Source organism: Hordeum vulgare, chromosome 6H (assembly GCF_904849725.1).
Source record: "Hordeum vulgare subsp. vulgare chromosome 6H, MorexV3_pseudomolecules_assembly, whole genome shotgun sequence".
Classification (NCBI taxonomy): Eukaryota; Viridiplantae; Streptophyta; class Magnoliopsida; order Poales; family Poaceae; genus Hordeum; species Hordeum vulgare.
Genome location: NC_058523.1, coordinates 552,150,881 through 552,173,017, shown reverse-complemented (window position 1 = coordinate 552,173,017; position 22,137 = coordinate 552,150,881). Strand labels below are relative to the sequence as shown.

Here is a 22,137-nt window from a genome sequence, read left to right as displayed (position 1 = left end):
TACTTCCATCAGGCTGCAGTCTAGCAAATATGTACCACTTGCAAGCCCTCCTACCACTACCATCAAAACCTCTGCACTTAGCATAAAACTTCTTTCTATCAGTCCAAACTGTCTTGGCATCAAACTGATGTCTGACTGCATAAGTCTTGAAAGACAACCTGAACTCATCCATGTTTGGCCACAACTTCCCCACTCGAATGACAGGGTTTTCCTTGTCATACACATGCACTAGCTCTTCATCATGTGCATCATCTACATCATCTGTAGTATCTTTCATCAACTGTTCATCTACATCACTCAATTCTCTGTCATCATTATCACTTGTATTAGCTTCATCCCTCTCCTCCTCATCTTTGTCATCGACTGGAATGCCAAATAGTTTGGCCATCTCAGTGTCAGCAATTGGTGCAATGACCAAATCAGTAGGCTCCTCCAACTCAACTGCATTCCAATCAACAACATTAACATTTCCCTCTTCTGCATGTGCATTAGCCCCATCGGCTATTACTGTTAGATCCGTAATAATGGGAACGATATGCCTCTGCAAAGCCCAATCATCATCTGCCTTCTGCATAGCCAAGTGTGACGGCACATAACCTACCTTCGAGTCAATATTCAGATCAACGAGCTCAGCAAAAAATTCAGCCCTGAGGCTTGCCTAGCCCTCTTGCCTATCGATTTCAACAACAATATCTTCACCATCTTTAATTCTGACATACTCTCCTTTGAAATCATCATACCGCAATAGTGAAACCTCTTGCTCTGGACCCCAAAGCACAGTTTCCTCAATTTTCTCCACCAATTTCCTCACTGCCTTCTCTTCCATCGACTGTATCTCATTGGGATCAATTTCTGCACAATCAACCTCCCATTTCACAATTGTGTCTCTCTGGATGTTCTCAATGCTACCATCAACTAATTTTGCCGTCGATGGAAATAAATTGATTGCAAATTCAAATGTTTCAGCAGCATTCCCTCTGTTATAGGCGGGCGGGCAGCGTCAGACAGAGCAAAGATTGCCTTCAATCGCACTCACAAAATGGGCGGAAGGGAGGCACATTACCTGTTCGAAGCTGAATCTGGTGGCTCTTTCTCGACCTGACCACGTGCTCCTCTCACCGTGCCGCCCCCTCTCACCTTCTATCGATTTCACCAAGCAAAACAAAGAGCTCAGATCTACAAGGCGGAGGGGATTGGGACTAGAGTATCGAATTCACTCACCACCATGGCCGCCGCCGCCGCCGAAAGGGGGCTACGCCGAGAAAGAGGGCTCCTCCGCCGTAGCCGCCGCCGGAGCTGAAGATGTCGGGCAGTTTCGGACAGCTCTAGTCGGGCAGTTTTACGAGATGCGGTGCTAATTAATTTGGTCCCAAATTAGGTAAGACATGACTTAACGCAAATTGAACTAGTTGACTAAGGTTTTATCGCATGTGTGGTCGTGAGCTATTTTTTCCCTGCAAACCGTCGCACGAGAGCTATTTCATTGAAAGATGTCACACTGCTTCCAATTCCTAGAAAAGACGTCGCACAGTAGCTATTGGCCCGGTCATTCGCGTGTTCTGTTAGCTGCTGCTTCTGTTTTTTCTCTGTTTCCTAGAAAAGGGAAAACGAAGCAAACCCTGATACAAAATCAACCTCCTCTGTTAGAGCAAGACAACTGCACAAGCTGTTGAACAAGATAGACGCAACAGCTCACCCGGCTCTGTTAGAAAACACTAAAACCACAGCGTGTCCCAGTCTTGATTTTCGTGCAAAAAAGGAAAGAAACAAGACGATGCCAAGTCTTGTCCGGAAACCAAAGGGATAGAAAACGGAGTAAAAGATTGCTGGTGATCGGTTTAACTAGTATTGGGTCGGTTTGTCTTACTCTCTGTCGACCGCGTGCTGCTCTTCGACGGGGTATACAGTATGGCACATGTATCTACTCGGTCTACCCAGCGCGCGCGGATGGATGTGGACGTTTTTGAATTAGTATTGCATTGGAGGGAAATGCATTTCTCTATCTCCGCTCATTTTGTAATCATTCCGGTAGCCCTAGAGCATGTACACCGGATATGGCAAATCCGGTCCTTCAAACGTCCGTAAATGCGTCCGAATGTGTTCGCAAGCATTAACCGGTTAGTTCTCAAATCTCTTCGTCCACGTTCACGTATCTCTATTAGTTGTTGCTCAGTTTTCTAGAAAAAGGGAAAAAACAAGCTAACCCTGCTAACAAATCCACCTCCTCTGTTAGAGCGCGACAACTGTATATAGGGCGTGTTTGGTTCCTTTCATCTATTGCATTGCATAACCTTTTCAACTCAGCCTGGTTGAGCAAAAATAGACTCAAATGCATCATCTGCAAGTTGTTTGGTTACTTGCATGCCCTCTTGGCTGCATGGGCTGAACCACATTGTGTGGTGTTTGGTTGCCTGCATGTTAGTGGACAAACCCAAGGCATGGTAATACCGCGACCATGGATCTTAATCTGATCAGAGTTACTACCCTAGAATGACAGTTCACGAGCAATTACCACATCTCATTTATTCATGATGTTACAAGAACTACACGGAAGATAGTAGATCTAACCTAATATAGTTTTGGCTCCAACCTTACTTGGTTGGAGAAAAAATCATCTCATCTCATTTATTCATGATGTTGACAATCATGCTAAAAATTACATGACTCACAACATTTATCATGAATATTTGCCACTAGTGCACCAGTTGAGCCCTCATAACATCACTTCAGATAACTTTGTAAGATTTTTTATATCATTGCGTCACTAATCCATCTTTTTTATACATTGTTCTTAAGAAAAACTAGTTTGCTAACTGTATTATTATTACTAACAGGTACTTCTACGAGAGACCATGCCTAAATGGATGTTTACCACCGCTGATTTGGAAATGGTTAGCTTACGGCCAACCCCGATTAATTACCGTGGTAAATACAGGATATCTCAATGTGAAGAGACTCTAAAAATCAAAGGATTGAGAAGCGCAATACAAGCATCCATGATACCATTTGGAGAGGAATCTTTGCACATCCCACAAGTTGGAGATAGGTTGATCTGTGTTCTTCAATAGGGAGATGTCGGAGTTCGCCTTTATTTTGTTTTTTTTACCTAGGAGAGAGTAGTAGTTAGTGTTTCAACCTTGTGATAGCTTGGTCATTTGCTACTATGATAACAAATAGAATGATGAGGAGTTTATCTTTTTTATGCTATTTTACCTAGAATGATGAAGAGCTTTTTAACTAGTATGTACAATAATGAGGAGTAATATACGATGTCGTGTAATGCTTTATGTACGTACTCCAAATTGCGTCTAGTTGACACCCACCGAAAACACCAACAAGTATAATGAAACAAAGATGATGGACGCAAAAAATGAAAGGGGGAAACACAATATGAACCCCTAATAAAACCCTCCAAAACCCCTAACCCTCCCCCCCTTAAAAAACCGCGGCACCTGGAGCTACTGACGCATGGCTGCCTTTGGGTCCCGGTTGGTGTTACCAACCGGGACTAAAGGTCCTCCTACCTGGGCGCCCCACAACGGTCACGTGAAGCTCATTTGGGCCCGGTTCGTAAACCAACCGGGACTAAAGGTTTGGGCCTTTAGTTCCGATGGTTTTGTCCCTGTTGAAGAACCGGGACTAAAGGCCCTCTAGAACCGGGACTAATGACCCTTTTCCTACTAGTGCATCGAGTCCGAGCTCCAAAAGGTATTTTCTTGTATGAGTGCATTTAAAAATCCGAATCTTTTAGTTTTTGTAAAGGCTTTTTTGCAAATAGACAACTTTTAATTACAATCACATCATTTTTCTATCTAATTTGTTCTCTCCACCGGCACCTCGTTCTGTTGTGTTACCTCGTCGACGGCGGGTTTCGTCTTCGCCAAGTTGTAAGGCCGCCAGATTGCATTGCGGAGCACCGCATTGTCATCCTCGACAGGCGATGACGACTCCAACGCATAGCACTAGCACCCAGCGACTCCCAGCAGGGCCAACTCTTGGCTGTGATGGGAACCGTTGATGATGTTACAGCCTCGCCAAGGATGGCGGAGAGCAAGCAGGGTGGCGTCGGGCCACCGTGGAGGATAAGTTGCCGACCCCGAAGCTTGGGGAAACCGCCAAGGAGGAGCTCCCACCCAGGTCCATCTACGAGTGTCGCAGCTGATCTCGTTTGATCCGGAGCCCACCCTGGCAGAGGGAAAAACTAGGGAAGCGGAGATTGGATGGGAGGAAAGGGGGAGCAAAGAGGGCGAGAGGAGGAAAGAAGCGAAGTGGGGTTTGACCTAAGAATTCTTCCGAATGTGCTTTTTAGGGGCAGGGCGTGGGCCATAGCGGACCGGTGGGACGTGGCGACGGTGTCCGGGCGCATCCAGGCCCAGGGCCGATCGTGAGATTTTGGAGGCCCAAGGCGAAACAAGAAACTTATTTTTTTCTAATAATTTACTAGATGCAAAGTCGCTGCTAATGACATCAATACCAATCTTATTCAACAACTTTTTTTTCTCAATGTGAGAAACTTCCAAACCTAACCTCCTGTTGGCATATTTATAAACCTCACATTGTTTTCGTTAATACATACTAATAGCTATTTAAATGATGCACATACTTCTTACAATAGGACAAAAGTAATCACAACAACACTACTCCAGGAATGCCTAGCAGTGGTGGGTGAGAAAAGCCCGACAGTGGCGGGCAAGGCTGTCAGGGCCGGCTGCCACTGGCTTCACGACAATGCTATAAACCCATCAGTGGCGGACGCTGGCCTGCCACTGGTACGTAGCTTTCAGTGTTAGGCCCTAAGTCCGGCCCGCTATTGGTACGTAGTTTTCAGTGTCGGGCCTTCTCACCTGCCCGCCACAACTTGTTTCTATTGCCCGCCACAACTGCCACATTAGCTCTTGCAGTTCAGATGTTCTGTACGTCACTACATCCAAAGGGATGAGCACGGATGATTCTCAATAAAACAACATAATGAATTCATTTTCAAAACAAACCCTCAAATAATTCAACATCACTTGAAAGTTGTTCGACAAAAGAAACAAACATCAATGTATCACATTCATCTTAACATACTAATTAATTAACTAATAGTTCTCTGGCTGATATATTCATGACTTAGTGCTAAACATGGTCAACAACAACCATCAACCGACAGTCGTTGCGGTTGCTCTTTCTTATAGTGATTACCACAAGGGTGTCCATCCTTAGTTCTCTTTTCCCCTTGATGAACTCCTGCAAGCTGCACTAGTGGAATGATATGCGCCTATCGAATTCCGTCTTGTATTGTACGTTCGTGACGGGCCCTCTTAGTCCATGGATTACTGGCACGGGTGCCGACGACGAAGATGTCTACTCTGGAAAACATCTTCAAAGGTAACTTCTGAACTTCCCATCATTAAGAGAAATAGAGAGCACAAAATGTTAGACATCTCAGATACTTGGTTATGACCAAAAAGAGATGAAAGAATACAAAACATCTCACCTTAACTTTTTGACCATGTTGGTTTTTGTTAGATGTTGCATAAAGGGCTTCCCCAAGAAGGCCAAAGAGGATGGTCCTCTTCTTCATCTTGGTTGTCCTCATCTTCATCTTGGATGTCCTCATCTTCATATTGGATTTCGATGTCATCTTGGTCATCTTGGTTGTAGATGTCATCTTGATCATCGTCATCATCATCGTTGTTAACATATAATGTCCTTAACCTATTCACCTCTCCTTTTAAGGAAAAGGCTACGAGTTCTCCTCCTCTAAAATTGTTCACTGCAATGTATAGTTCCCATCCACAACCATATATAATGATTTTTTTCTTTCCTTTGCGCAGATCCAATTCGAATTCGCGCTCCTCATCATCCTCAAAGTACAACACGTTACCATATGAATTGTTGAAGTCCTCCCTTATGTTGCATGGAACACACTACGCAATAGTTAATAATCAACAATAAAGTCAGTACAATAATTAAACAAATGCTCAGAATTCAATACAAATTCAAATTAAAGATCATTACCACTGATTTTTGAAATCACTTTCTCAAAAAAAAAAACTAAACGACACTGCAGTTTCGAGACAGTCCGTACATGAATTTGGCAGACCCTACAGATCTTACGCCTCATGGTCCCTAATAAGCCCAAACAATTTTCAAACGTAAGAAAATGCAGTAAACACTTTATAAATTAGCTTACCGACACAATTAAGGTATTACATTTTGTTCTATTACATACAAAATATCACATTTTTGTTCTGTTATCCATGGGAGTTCCTACTTTTGATTTTTGGTCTATAAATTTCTCTATCAAATAAAGAAGGTAACACAGAAGAACACGAAGATTGCATGACCTTTGCTTAATATTCAATATATTGAGTACCAGAAATTTGATGAAACGGAATTTAATAAACGTTTCACCAAAACGTTGGCACCCGTTTTTATTTCTATAATAAGCCCAAGCAGTTATCAAATTTGACACTTGTCATATTTAGGGTCTAACCGATCCTAAGGCACTCTCATTATATATTTCATCTACCGACACAATTAAGGTACTACATTTTGTTCTATTACATACAAAATGTCGTATTTTGTTCTATTATCCATTGGGTTCCCACTTTTGATTCTAGGTCTATAAATTTCTCACCAAATAAAGAACGTAAAATTAAGGTATTATATTTTGTTCTTAAGGTATTATATTTTAAAGTCTAACCGATCCTTAATCACGTTGATTATAGTTTTCATCTTTACCTACACAATTAAGGTATTATATTTTGTTCTATTACATACAAAATATCGCATTTTTTGTTTTATTGTCCATTGGGTTCCCACTTTTGATCCCGGGTCTATAAATTTCTCTATGAAATAAATAAGATAAACGGAAGAACACGAAAATATTACACGGTCGACGGTGACGTCGGTCGGGGCGGATGACAACGGTGGTCGTCGAGGCGGTCAAAGCGGATGATGGTGGTGGTCGGTCGAGTCGGACGTCGGCAGCGGCGATCGAAGCGGATGATAGTGGTGGTCGGTCGAGTTGGACGTCGACAACGGCGGTCGAGGCGGATGACAACGAGCAAATCCTGTGGCGTCACGGGTCACAGGCGAATGAAGAACCGATCCAGCGGCGGCCGCAGAGAAGGACCAACTGGCTAGCAGATCTAGCAATGGTGTGGGCCAGAGGCACGACGGACGTGGCGTGCGAGGCGCACAACGACTCGGAAGAGGGAGAGGGGGAGAGAAACTGACTGAGTGAGTGAGGGGGAGAGGAACCGGAAATAGATGCGGACCTGACGATTCACCAGGCGCAAAGCATAACAAAAATGTGGCGGGCGAGCTACCACCGCAAATTTTAATAAATTTTGAATGTGTTGGCACGGTTTGCCAATCTATTATTATGGCGGGCGACTCTAGCCACCCGCCACGAGTAAGGGAGAACCAATGGCGGGCGGCACTCACCTGCCCGCCACTTCACTGTCGAGCGAGTGAGCTATTTTGGAAGAGCCTACCCGTGATGGGAACGTACTACCACCCGCCACCGGTATGACCTTGGTTGTGGCGAGTGGACTCTCGCACACGCCACAACTCTTTTTGAATAATAGAAGTGGCGGGTGCTCCATCGCCACTTACTAGAATTCACCTATAAGCCATTTTCTAGTAATGCGAGGTAGCATATACCTCAGCCATTATAATTACATCCTGTGGCTCCTTGTACATGTCATTTTTTATAAGATTTTTTGCTCTTTTTTAAAGCATTAGAACCATCTTCTAAGCCCTAGAAATAACATGGATAATGGGCAAAATGTTATAAGCAATATGATGAACCCCTTGACCCATAGATTTAGTGTATTACTTTATATAATGTGCAGATATAAAAACATCATTTTCTTTCGACTTTGATCTTGGAAATTAGAATTTTCTACAAGGAACGGACTACATTTTTAATTAGATTTTTTTGTTGCTTTCTTAATTATTTTTCTTTGATTAATATCTTTTTTGGGCTATGCTAAGAGCATCTCCAATAGATGGTGTAAATTTGAAGATGTAAAATTAGGTGACGTAAAATTTACATCATCAAAAAGTATAGTTTACATCTCCAAAGAATAGACAACTCCAACACATGACGTATATTGAAGATGTAAAATTGCAACTCTAATAGATGATGCAAAGTAGAGATGGAAAAACTAGAAATTACAACTACTAGTTTCATTTAAACCATAACTTAAGCATAATTCTAATTAAAACATAAATTAATTGACTACTGGAACTAATTCAAACTACTACATCCATCAAACTAGTCACCCTCCTTCGAGGGCATCTAGTACTCCTTGTCGTCCTCACCTGAGGGCCCCTAGAACTCCTCGTCGTCCTCTTCTAAGGACTCGATGGGGATCACCGTCGAGGGACCCACTTTGTCCTCCTTCTTTTTCTGCCCCGGCCTCGCTCTTTTAGAAGTACTCCTGCTCGGCCTAAACAGACTCTGGATGCTCCTACGTGAACCTCTCCATCGTCGCCTTGTCACTATCGCCGGGATCAAGGAGAATGGTCGGCCTCTTCTTCGTTATCTCCTCATCTGAATACCCTCCGGCGTGAGGAACTACACATCCTTCTTGGTCTCAATCTCCTGAAAGTTGAGGTTCGTCTTCGGCCTCCCGACATGCCAGACTGCCACGTCGTAGGCACGCGTGGCCTTGTCGGCGATGGTGTAGGGTGATGTCTACGACGCAACTTTATTCTTGTAGACTTTGTTGGGCCTCCAAGCGCAGTGTTTTGTAGTGTTGGAATTATGCCCTAGAGGCAATAATAAATGTATAGTTATTATTATAATTCCTGTATCAAGATAATAGTTTATTATCCATGCTATAATTGTATTGAATGAAGACTCATTTACATGTGTGGATACATAGACAAAGCACCATCCCTAGCATGCCTCTAGTTGGCTAGCCAGTTGATCAATGATAGTCAGTGTCTTCTGATTATGAACAAGGTGTTGTTGCTTGATAACTGGATCACGTCATTGGGAGAATCACGTGATGGACTAGACCCAAACTAATAGACGTAGCATGTTGATCGTGTCATTTTGTTGCTACTGTTTTCTGCGTGTCAAGTATTTATTCCTATGACCATGAGATCATATAACTCACTGACACCGGAGGAATGCTTTGTGTGTATCAGACGTCGCAACGTAACTGGGTGACTATAAAGATGCTCTACAGGTATCTCCGAAGGTGTTAGTTGAGTTAGTATGGATCAAGACTGGGATTTGTCACTCCGTGTGACGGAGAGGTATCTCGGGGCCCACTCGGTAATACAACATCACACATAAGCCTTGCAAGCAATGTAACTTAGTGTAAGTTGCGGGATCTTGTATTACGGAACGAGTAAAGAGACTTGCCGGTAAACGAGATTGAAATAGGTATGCGGATACTGACGATTGAATCTCGGGCAAGTAACATACCGAAGGACAAAGGGAATAACATACGGGATTATACGAATCCTTGGCACTGAGGTTCAAACGATAAGATCTTCGTAGAATATGTAGGATCCAATATGGGCATCCAGGTCCCGCTATTGGATATTGACCGAGGAGTCTCTCGGGTCATGTCTACATAGTTCTCGAACCCGCAGGGTCTGCACACTTAAGGTTCGACGTTGTTTTATGCGTATTTAAGTTATATGGTTGGTTACCGAATGTTGTTCGGAGTCCCGGATGAGATCACGGACGTCACGAGGGTTTCCGGAATAGTCCGGAAACGAAGATTGATATATAGGATGACCTCATTTGATTACCGGGAGGTTTTCGGAGTTACCGGGAATGTACCGGGAATGACGAATGGGTTCCGGGAGTTCACCGGAGGGGGGCAATCCACTCCGGGGAAGCCCATAGGCATTTGGGGGTTCACACCAGCCCTTAGTGGGCTGGTGGGACAGCCCACCAATCCCCTATGCGCCAAGAGAGAAAAAATCAAAGAAAAGAAAAAAAAAAGGGGGAAGTGGGAAAGGGGAAGGACTCCCTCCCACCAAACCAAGTAGGACTCGGTTTGGGGGGGGAGAGTCCTCCCCCCTGGCTCGGCCGACCCCTTGGGGATCCCTTGGACCCCAAGGCAAGGTCCCCCTCCCTCCTCCTATATATATGGGGCTTTTAGGGCAGATTTGAGACGACTTTCTCACGGCTGCCCGACCACATACCTCCATAGTTTTTCCTCTAGATCGTGTTTCTGCGGAGCTCGGGCGGAGCCCTGCTGAGACAAGATCATCACCAACCTCCGGAGCGCCGTCACGCTGCCGGAGAACTCTTCTACCTCTCCGTCTCTCTTGCTGGATCAAGAAGGCCGAGATCATCGTCGAGTTGTACGTGTGCTGAACGCGGAGGTGCCGTCCGTTCGGTACTAGATCGTGGGACTGATCGCGGGATTGTTCGCGGGGCGGATCGAGGGACGTGAGGACGTTCCACTACATCAACCGCGTTCTCTAACGCTTCTGCTGTACGATCTACAAGGGTACGTAGATCACTCATCCCCTCTCGTAGATGGACATCACCATGATAGGTCTTCGTGCGCGTAGGAAAATTTTTGTTTCCCATGCGACGTTCCCCAACAGTGGCATCATGAGCTAGGTTCATGCGTAGATGTCTTCTCGAGTAGAACACAAAAGGTTTTGTGGGCGGTGATGTGCGTTTTGCTGCCCTCCTTAGTCTTTTCTTGATTCCGCGGTATTGTTGGATCGAAGCGGCTTGGACCGACATTACTCGTACGCTTACGAGAGACTGGTTTCATCGTTACGAGTAACCCCCTTTGCTCAAAGATGACTGGCAAGTGACGGTTTCTCCAACTTTAGTTGAATCGGATTTGACCGAGGAGGTCCTTGGATGAGGTTAAATAGCAACTCATATATCTCCGTTGTGGTGTTTGCATAAGTAAGATGCGATCCTACTAGATACCCTTGGTCACCACGTAAAACATGCAACAACAAAATTAGAGGACGTCTAACTTGTTTTTGCAGGGTATGATTGTGATGTGATATGGCCAATGATGTGATGTGATATATTGGATGTATGAGATGATCATGTTGTAATAGAAATATCGACTTGCACGTCGATGGTACGGCAACCGGCAGGAGCCATAGGGTTGTCTTTATACTAACATATGTGCTTGCAGATGCGTTTACTATTTTGCTAGGATGTAGCTTTAGTAGTGATAGCATAAGTAGCACGACAACCCCGATGGCGACACGTTGATGGAGATCATGATGATGGAGATCATGGTGTGGCGCCGGTGACAAGAAGATCGTGCCGGTGTTTTGGTGATGGAGATCAAGAAGCACGTGATGATGGCCATATCATGTCACTTATGAATTGCATGTGATGTTAATCCTTTTATGCACCTTATTTTGCTTAGAACGACGGTAGCATTATGAGGTGATCTCTCACTAAAATTTCAAGACGAAATTGTGTTCTCCCCGACTGTGCATCGTTGCTACAGTTCGTCGTTTCGAGACACCACGTGATGATCGGGTGTGATAGACTCAACGTTCACATACAACGGGTGCAAAACAGTTGCGCACGCGGAACACTCGGGTTAAGCTTGACGAGCCTAGCATGTGCAGACATGGCCTCGGAACACATGAGACCGAAAGGTCGATCATGAATCATATAGATGATATGATTAGCATAGGGATGCTTACCACTGAAACTACTCCCGACTCACGTGATGATCGGACTTGGGATAGTGTAGGTGGATCATGAACCACTCAAATGACTAGAGAGATGTACTTTTTGAGTGGGAGTTTAGCATATAATTTGATTAAGTTGAACTCTAATTATCTTGAACATAGTCTAAAGTCCACTTTGAAAATATTTGTGTTGTAGATCATGGCTCACGCAAGTGTCATCCTGAATTTTAATACGTTCCTAGAGAAAGCTAAGTTGAAAGATGATGGAAGCAACTTTGTAGACTGGGCTCGTAATCTTAAGCTAATCTTACAAGCTGGAAAGAAGGATTATGTCCTTAATGCTGCGCTAGGAGATGAACCACCCGCTACGGCTGATCAGGATGTTAAGAACGCTTGGTTAGCACGTAAGGAGGACTACTCAATAGTTCAATGTGCAGTCTTGTATGGCTTAGAACCGGGACTTCAACGTCGCTTTGAGCGTCATGGAGCATTTGAGATGTTCCAGGAATTGAAGTTTATCTTGCAGAAGAACGCCGGATCGAGAGGTATGAGACCTCCGATAAATTCTATGCTTGCAAGATGGAGGAAAACTCGTCTGTCAGTGAACATGTGCTCAAAATGTCTGGGTACTCAAACCGTCTAGCTGAACTGGGGATTGAACTCCCGCAAGAAGCTATCACTGACAGAATCCTCCAATCACTGCCGCCAAGCTATAAAGGCTTTGTGTTGAACTACAACATGCAAGGGATGAACAAGTCTCCCGGCGAGTTGTTTGCGATGCTGAAAGTCGCAGAGTCTGAACTCCGAAAAGAGCATCAAGTGTTGATGGTGAGCAAGACCACTAGTTTCAAGAGAAACGGCAAAGGCAAGAAGGGCAATTCGAAGAAGAGCGGCAAGCCTGTTGCCAATCCGCCGAAGAAACCCAAGGCTGGACCTAAGCCTGAAACAGAGTGCTTCTATTGCAAGGGTATGGGTCACTGGAAGCGCAATTGCCCCAAGTATCTGGCAGATAAGAAGGCGGGCAAAGAAAAATCAGGTATATTTGATATACATGTTATTGATGTGTACTTAACCAGCTCTCGTAGTAGTGCCTGGGTATTCGATACCGGTTCTGTTGCTCACATTTGCAACTCGAAGCAGGAACTGCGGAATAGACGAAGGCTGGCGAAAGACGAAGTGACGATGCGCGTAGGAAACGGTTCCAAGGTTGATGCAATCGCCGTCGGCACAGTGTCACTTCAACTACCATCGGGATTAGTGATGAACTTAAATCATTGTTATTTAGTGCCTGCGTTGAGCATGAACATTATATCTGGATCTTGTTTATTGCGAGACGGTTACTCTTTTAAGTCTGAGAATAATGGTTGTTCTATTTCTATGAGTAACATCTTTTATGGTCATCCACCGAATGTGAGAGGATTGTTCATATTGAATCTTGATAGAGATACGCATATACATAACACTGAGACCAAAAGAGTTAGAGTAAACAATGATAGCGCCATATTTTTGTGGCACTGCCGCTTGGGTCATATTGGTGTAAAGCGCATGAAGAAACTCCATGCTGATGGACTTTTGGAGTCACTTGACTTTGATTCACTTGACACGTGCGAACCATGCCTCATGGGCAAGATGACTAAGACTTCGTTCTCCGGAACAATGGAGCGTGCAAGTGACTTGTTGGAAATCATACATACCGATGTGTGTGGTCCAATGAGCGTGGAGGCACGCGGCGGATATCGTTATTTTCTCACCTTCACTGACGATCTAAGTAGATATGGTTATGTCTACTTGATGAAGCACAAGTCTGAAACATTTGAAAAGTTCAAGCAATTTCAAAGTGAAGTGGAAAATCATCGTAACAAGAAGATCAAGTTCCTACGGTCTGATCGTGGGGGTGAGTATCTGAGTTTCGAGTTTGGTACTCACTTAAGACAATGTGGAATTGTTTCGCAGTTAACACCGCCTGGAACACCACAGCGTAATGGTGTGTCCGAACGTCGTAATCGTACTTTATTAGAAATGGTGCGATCTATGATGTCTCTTACTGATTTGCCATTATCGTTTTGGGGTTATGCATTAGAAACAGCTGCATTCACTTTAAATAGGGCACCATCAAAATCCGTTGAGACGACACCATACGAACTGTGGTATGGCAAAAGGCCAAAGTTGTCGTTTCTTAAAGTTTGGGGATGTGATGCTTATGTCAAAAGGCTTCAGCCTGAAAAGCTGGAACCCAAAGCGGAAAAGTGCGTCTTCATAGGTTACCCAAAAGAGACAGTTGGGTACACCTTCTATCTCAAATCCGAGGGCAAAGTGTTTGTTGCTAAAAACGGAACTTTTCTCGAGAAGGAGTTTCTCTCGAGGGAATTGAGTGGGAGGAAGATAGAACTTGACGAGGTTGTCGAACCTCTCATCCCTCTGGATGGTGGCGCAGGGCAAGGGGAAACCTCTGTGATTGCGACGCCGCTTGAGGAGGAAGTTAATGATGATGATCATGAAACTCCAGTTCAAGTTTCTGTTGAACCACGCAGGTCGACGAGATCACGCGCTGCTCCAGAGTGGTACGGTAATCCCGTCTTATCAATCATGTTGTTAGACAACAATGAACCTGCAAATTATGAAGAAGCAATGGTGGGCCCAGATACCAACAAATGGCTAGAAGCCGTGAAATCCGAGATAGGATCCATGTATGAGAACAAAGTGTGGACTTTGGAGATGCTGCCTGAGGGCCGCAAGGCTATTCAGAACAAATGGATCTTTAAGAAGAAGACGGACGCTGACGGTAATGTGACCGTTTATAAAGCTCGACTTGTGGCAAAGGGTTTTTCACAAGTTCCAGGAATTGACTACGATGAGACTTTCTCTCCCGTAGCGATGCTTAAGTCCGTCAGAATCATGTTGGCAATAGCTGCATTTTTCGATTATGAAATTTGGCAGATGGATGTCAAAACGGCGTTCCTTAACGGTTTCCTTAAGGAAGAGTTGTATATGATGCAACCCGAAGGTTTTGTCGATCCGAAAAATGCTGACAAGGTGTGCAAGCTCCAGCGATCCATTTATGGACTGGTGCAAGCATCTCGGAGTTGGAACAAACGCTTTGATGAGGTGATCAAAGCATTTGGGTTTATACAAGTGGTTGGAGAATCTTGTATTTACAAGAAAGTGAGTGGGAGCTCTGTGGCGTTTCTAATATTATATGTGGATGACATATTACTGATTGGAAACAACGTAGAGCTTTTGGAGAGCATAAAAGGTTACTTAAATAAAAGTTTCTCTATGAAGGACCTAGGAGAAGCTGCTTACATTCTAGGCATTAAGATCTATAGGGATAGATCAAAACGCCTGATAGGACTTTCACAAAGCACATACCTTGATAAAGTTTTGAAGAGGTTCAAAATGGAACAGTCCAAGAAAGGGTTCTTGCCAGTGTTACAAGGTACGAGATTGAGTAAGACTCAGTGCCCAGCAACTGATGAAGATAGAGAGCATATGCGCTCCGTCCCCTATGCTTCAGCCATAGGCTCTATCATGTATGCAATGCTGTGCACTAGACCGGATGTTAGCCTAGCCATAAGTATGGCAGGCAGGTTCCAGAGTAATCCAGGAGTGGATCACTGGACAGCGGTCAAGAATATCCTAAAGTACCTGAAAAGGACTAAGGAGATGTTTCTCGTGTATGGAGGTGACGAAGAGCTCGCCGTAAAAGGTTACGTCGATGCAAGCTTTGACACAGATCCGGACGACTCTAAGTCACAAACCGGATACGTATTTATTCTTAACGGGGGTGCAGTAAGCTGGTGCAGTTCCAAGCAAAGCGTCGTAGCAGATTCTACATGTGAAGCGGAATACATGGCTGCCTCAGAGGCGGCTAAGGAGGGTGTCTGGATGAAGCAGTTCATGACGGATCTTGGAGTGGTGCCAAGTGCACTGGATCCAATAACCTTGTTCTATGACAACACTGGTGCCATTGCCTTAGCAAAGGAACCAAGGTTTCACAAGAAGACCAGACACATCAAACGACGCTTCAACCTCATCCGCGACTACGTCGAGGAGGAGGACGTAAATATATGCAAAGTGCACACGGATCTGAATGTAGCAGACCCGCTGACTAAGCCTCTTCCACGGCCAAAACATGATCGACACCAGAACTGTATGGGTGTTAGATTTATTACAATGTAATTCACATGGTGATGTGAGGGCTAGATTATTGACTCTAGTGCAAGTGGGAGACTGTTGGAATTATGCCCTAGAGGCAATAATAAATGTATAGTTATTATTATAATTCCTGTATCAAGATAATAGTTTATTATCCATGCTATAATTGTATTGAATGAAGACTCATTTACATGTGTGGATACATAGACAAAGCACCATCCCTAGCATGCCTCTAGTTGGCTAGCCAGTTGATCAATGATAGTCAGTGTCTTCTGATTATGAACAAGGTGTTGTTGCTTGATAACTGGATCACGTCATTGGGAGAATCACGTGATGGACTAGACCCAAACTAATAGACGTAGCATGTTGATCGTGTCATTTTGTTGCTACTGTTTTCTGCGTGTCAAGTATTTATTCCTATGACCATGAGATCATATAACTCACTGACACCGGAGGAATGCTTTGTGTGTATCAAACGTCGCAACGTAACTGGGTGACTATAAAGATGCTCTACAGGTATCTCCGAAGGTGTTAGTTGAGTTAGTATGGATCAAGACTGGGATTTGTCACTCCGTGTGACGGAGAGGTATCTCGGGGCCCACTCGGTAATACAACATCACACATAAGCCTTGCAAGCAATGTAACTTAGTGTAAGTTGCGGGATCTTGTATTACGGAACGAGTAAAGAGACTTGCCGGTAAACGAGATTGAAATAGGTATGCGGATACTGACGATCGAATCTCGGGCAAGTAACATACCGAAGGACAAAGGGAATAACATACGGGATTATACGAATCCTTGGCACTGAGGTTCAAACGATAAGATCTTCGTAGAATATGTAGGATCCAATATGGGCATCCAGGTCCCGCTATTGGATATTGACCGAGGAGTCTCTCGGGTCATGTCTACATAGTTCTCGAACCCGCAGGGTCTGCACACTTAAGGTTCGACGTTGTTTTATGCGTATTTGAGTTATATGGTTGGTTACCGAATGTTGTTCGGAGTCCCGGATGAGATCACGGACGTCACGAGGGTTTCCGGAATAGTCCGGAAACGAAGATTGATATATAGGATGACCTCATTTGATTACCGGGAGGTTTTCGGAGTTACCGGGAATGTACCGGGAATGACGAATGGGTTCCGGGAGTTCACCGGAGGGGGGCAACCCACTCCGGGGAAGCCCATAGGCATTTGGGGGTTCACACCAGCCCTTAGTGGGCTGGTGGGACAGCCCACCAATCCCCTATGCGCCAAGAGAGAAAAAATCAAAGAAAAGAAAAAAAAAAGGGGGAAGTGGGAAAGGGGAAGGACTCCCTCCCACCAAACCAAGTAGGACTCGGTTTGGGGGGGAGAGTCCTCCCCCCTGGCTCGGCCGACCCCTTGGGGATCCCTTGGACCCCAAGGCAAGGTCCCCCTCCCTCCTCCTATATATATGGGGCTTTTAGGGCAGATTTGAGACGACTTTCTCACGGCTGCCCGACCACATACCTCCATAGTTTTTCCTCTAGATCGTGTTTCTGCGGAGCTCGGGCGGAGCCCTGCTGAGACAAGATCATCACCAACCTCCGGAGCGCCGTCACGCTGCCGGAGAACTCTTCTACCTCTCCGTCTCTCTTGCTGGATCAAGAAGGCCGAGATCATCGTCGAGCTGTACGTGTGCTGAACGCGGAGGTGCCGTCCGTTCGGTACTAGATCGTGGGACTGATCGCGGGATTGTTCGCGGGGCGGATCGAGGGACGTGAGGACGTTCCACTACATCAACCGCGTTCTCTAACGCTTCTGCTGTACGATCTACAAGGGTACGTAGATCACTCATCCCCTCTCGTAGATGGACATCACCATGATAGGTCTTCGTGCGCGTAGGAAAATTTTTGTTTCCCATGCGACGTTCCCCAACATGTAGGACAGTAGCTATTTTTCCTCAAGTGGATGACCTAAAGTTTATCAATCCATGTGAGTTGTAGGATGAAGATGGTCTCTCTCAAACAACACTGCAATCAAATACAAGAAATCTCTTGTGTCCCCAACACACCCAATACAATGGCAAATTCTATAGGTGCACTAGTTCGGCGAAGAGATGGTGATACAACTGTAGTATGGATAGTAGATATAGGTTTCTGTAATCTGAAAATATAAAAACAGCAAGGTAGCAAGTATAAATTGGGGAGCAAAACGGTGTATAAATGCTTGGTAATAAGGCCTAGGGTTCATACTTTTACTAGTGCAATCTCTCAGCAATGCTAACATACTAGAATCATATGATCATCCCTCAACGTGCAACAAAGAATCCCTCCAAAGTTTCTATCTAGCGGAGAACAATAAGATAAAATTGATGTAGGTAGTAGAACCACCTCAATGAGAGAGAGAGAGAGAGAGAGAGAGAGAGAGAGAGGGAGAGAGAGAGAGGGAGGGAGGGAGAGAGAGAGAGAGGGAGAGAGAGAGGGAGAGAGAGAGAGGGAGAGGGAGAGAGAGAGGGAGAGGGAGGGAGAGAGGGAGGGAGAGGGAGGGAGAGAGAGAGGGGGAGAGAGAGAGGGAGAGAGGGAGAGAGAGAGAGAGAGAGAGACTGAACACATAACTACTGCTACATACCCTCAGCCCCGAGGTGAACTAGTCCCTCCTCGTCATGGCTTCCGCCGGGATGATGAAGATGGCCACTGGAGATGATTTTCCCTCTCAGTCAGGGTACTGGAAAGGCTCCAGATGGGTTTTTCGTCGATATAGAGAGTTGCGGCGGCAGAGCGGAAGTTCTCTCTTTATTTCTGATATTTCTGTTATATATAAGATTTTTCATCGTTGGAATCACGCCAAAGGAAACCACGTGGGCCTCACAAGCCATCAGGTGGGTTTTCAATATATTTTGGATCTACATCATCTGTTCGAGGTGGGTTTTCAATAGATCATTTGCTCAAAGAAGATGCAAAAGTTAGTTATTTTGCATCTACATCATCTATTGAAAATGGTCTAGTACTATACCTGCATACCAGATCTACATCATCTATTGAAAATTGTGCGAGTGTGAACAAGTATGATATGGATGGTATAGATAAACTATTCCAGCTGAAGTACCTGAGCCTTAGGGGCACTTACATATCGAAGCTACCACCAGGAATTGTGAGGCTATATGGTCTAGAGACCCTAGATCTTAGAGATACATATATAAAAGAATTACCCATTGGAATTATTGAGCTCGTTAGGCTACATCATCTGCTCATTGAAAGATCTTATGGGAACTCTTACGGTCAAACAAGTATACCAAATGGGATTGGAAATATGAGAAATTTACAGGTGATCTCGGGCTTGAATATTATCAAGAGTTCGTTATGTGCAGTTAAGGAACTAGGGAATCTGACTGGTTTGGAAGAACTCCATCTACAATTGGACGGTCAAGGATCTCAGGAATACAAGAAGCATGAAGAGATGTTACTCTCCTCACTATGCAAGCTTGGCACCTGCAAACTTCAGTCTTTACGGATACGCTCAACTGGTTCAACACCCCTCCAGTTCTTAGATTCTTGGTCCCCTCTGCCATGCAACCTCCAACTATTTGAGATGATCACCGAGTATGATCTACCAGAGATGCCAAAGTGGATTTTACCAGCACTCACCAATCTTGCATACCTGCACATTAATTTTTTTGAAGCAACAGAGGAGCATCTGGAGATACTTGGAGAACTGCCTGCCTTACTTCGCCTTGGTATATCATTCAGAACTATCCAAAAAGAAAGGCTTACAGTAAATGGCGCTGGATTCCCGTGTTTGAAGGAATTGTATATTATTCGTGCTACTGCTAACCATTGGGAAAGTGCAATTTACTTGACATTTGAAGAAGGAGCACTGCCAAAGCTGGAGAAGCTTGAGTTGCCGTTCTCAGTTTCAGCGGCAGAAGCCTATGGATTCTACTTGGGTCTTGGCCACCTCCCATGTCTGAGAGAGGCCAAAGTTACTCTTTGCAATCATGTTGAAATATCATACAAAAGCAACTGTGATGCAGCTGTCGCTATAAGGAACGAGGCAAAAAGCCATCCCAATCATCCCAGGTTATCTATCATGGGCGAACAGAAGCGAGCTACACCGAAGAAGTATAAACCGACAAGGAAGAGAGCTACCAATGCAAGAGGTATTAATCATAATAAAAAAATTAACTTCATACAGCGCTTTTTGCACGCAACGTTTTTCACGCTCAGATGTGACATGCTCTCCCTTCATATATTTAGGGGTAGGGAATCTTCTACTGAATGCAAGCGCGTGATGGTGTGCTGCTGGCTTGTTTAGAATGCTATGGTGATGCCTGATGCGTATGCCTGGTCCCTGAGGCTGCCATTCCATTCGCCTTCCAGACGGGAACACTTGTGTGGAAGCTCAAAGAAAGGTATCCCAGAAGAAGTGGTGTTAGTTTCTCTGCTACATATTTGGTTTTCAGTGAATCTTGTATCAGAATTTGTTGGATCGATTACTATTGTTAAGAATTATTAAGTTCACCTCTAGTCGAAATTCTGCTGCTGTGTTTGTACTCAAATACTTGTGTGTATAACTTAATTTGATGAATCATGCATTGTTTAGTTGAGATATATGATGGCAGGTTTCAAAGTTGTAACGGTTTATCACTCCTATACTATGAACTATTGTACTCCTATTCTCTGAACTGCCGCACCTGCTTTCACTCTCAGAAATGTAAGCAGGGCGTGATATTTGAACTTCTGGCGAATAACCACCACTGTATATACTGGGCAGTTTCCAGTCATTCGCATGCTCTGCTACTGCCGGGGGCTCTGTTTCCTTCCTCTGCTGCATTTGTACTGGAAACGATCGACCGCCTAACATGGATCTCATCACTCAGATTAAGTACCTAGTGGGTAAGCTGATTATGTTAAATAAGGAGGAAATTTTGTAATCAAGTTCGTTGCAGTTTGATTATAACAAGTACAAAGTTGATGGTGCAGAGGCACAAAAGAAAATGCAGGGTCGGGTCAGGAGTTGGGGTGGAGTACAATATAGACAAGGCGTTTGTACTTACTAGCAAAAGGCCCGTGCGTTGCAACGGGAGAAAAAAAATTATAATCTTCAATGATGATGACCACATTACGTTCAGGCATCATCGCTTGATTTTGAAATTTTGTACACAAATGCAAGAAAATGTTTCTTCTTTTAAATTTATTCACAGGTTCAAGCAATCTTCACATTTTCAAAAAACAAATCATGGTTGTAAAAAATCTTGGTAATTCAAAGAATTATTCTGAATTTCAAGAATTTTTTTAAAAAAATTCCAATAATAATCTTATCCACCCGACAGTTAATTCTTCAAAATTCACACGGGTATATTGTCACAAAGACTTAGAAGCATTACTATTTAACTATATACTTTAGATCATTCGTGAACATTTTTACAAATATGAGAACAATTTTAAAATCAACAATGTTTTTTTATAATTTACAAACATTTATTAAAAATTGTGAACATTTTTTTATACAGAACGCGTTTTAAGTATTTTCTTTTGATTTGGCGAACAATTCTAGAATAGACGAGCATATTTTCTGAAGTTGGCGGATTTATTTAAAATTCACGAACAATTTTTGAAACGCATGAAAATTTTCTGAATAAACAAACAGTTTTATAAATAATTTATCTATTTTTTTAATTCAAGGACATTGTTTTGGAATATGCAAAAAAAATTACAAAAATCTCGAGCTTTTTTTGAATTCACAAACATTTTATGTTTTCGTCAACATTTTTGAATTCCTAGTTTTATTAAATTGCAGAAGTTTTTTGTAATTCTAAATTATTTAAAGTAGAAAAAATGTAACAGGAAAATTAAAATAAAAACTTAAACTATAAAAACATGCATTATTTCTTTTTAAAATCATAGGTCATTTTATAAATGCATTAAAATATTTTGAATTTGAAAACATTTTGTTAAATGTCTACAATAATTTTTAATACATGGAATTTGATTTTAAATCATGGACATTTTTATTTTACAAACATTGTTTAAAAATTGCAAAAAATTTGTTGTATACGTAAACATTTTTTTACAAAAAACCCGAGCAGTTTTTGAATTTACAATTTTTTTTTGTTTTTTTGAATATGTTGATTTAAAACTTTGATTTTTTTAAATTTGAAAATTTATTTGAAGTTCTAAATTATTTAAAATAGAAAAGTAAAACGGAATTGAAAATAAAAATAAAAATGGAACTAAAAAAACGGGTGCCTGCGCATGGGCAGGGCCAAATGGGTGTGCTGCATGTTCTTTCAGCGTGCAGAGCATAATATAGGAGGTTTTTACATGGGCCGGCCCAGTCCGAGATTTTTCGCTGTGAAACGTTTTTTATTACTTA

The 22,137-nt window shown here is 43.4% G+C and overlaps 1 protein-coding gene across 1 annotated transcript; it reads left to right on the top strand.

Annotated features, from left to right (window-relative positions):
* Nucleotides 1–3,468: 3,468 nt before the first annotated feature.
* Nucleotides 3,469–20,076, top strand: LOC123405857 (disease resistance protein RGA5-like). The gene is made up of 7 exons (XM_045099387.1): nucleotides 3,469–3,488; nucleotides 4,030–4,137; nucleotides 4,310–4,384; nucleotides 4,616–4,769; nucleotides 4,822–4,913; nucleotides 18,789–19,883; nucleotides 19,989–20,076. The coding sequence occupies exons 1-7, from the start codon at nucleotides 3,469–3,471 to the stop codon at nucleotides 20,074–20,076; spliced, it is 1,632 nt and encodes a 543-aa protein (XP_044955322.1).
* The last annotated feature ends 2,061 nt before the right edge of the window (nucleotides 20,077–22,137 follow it).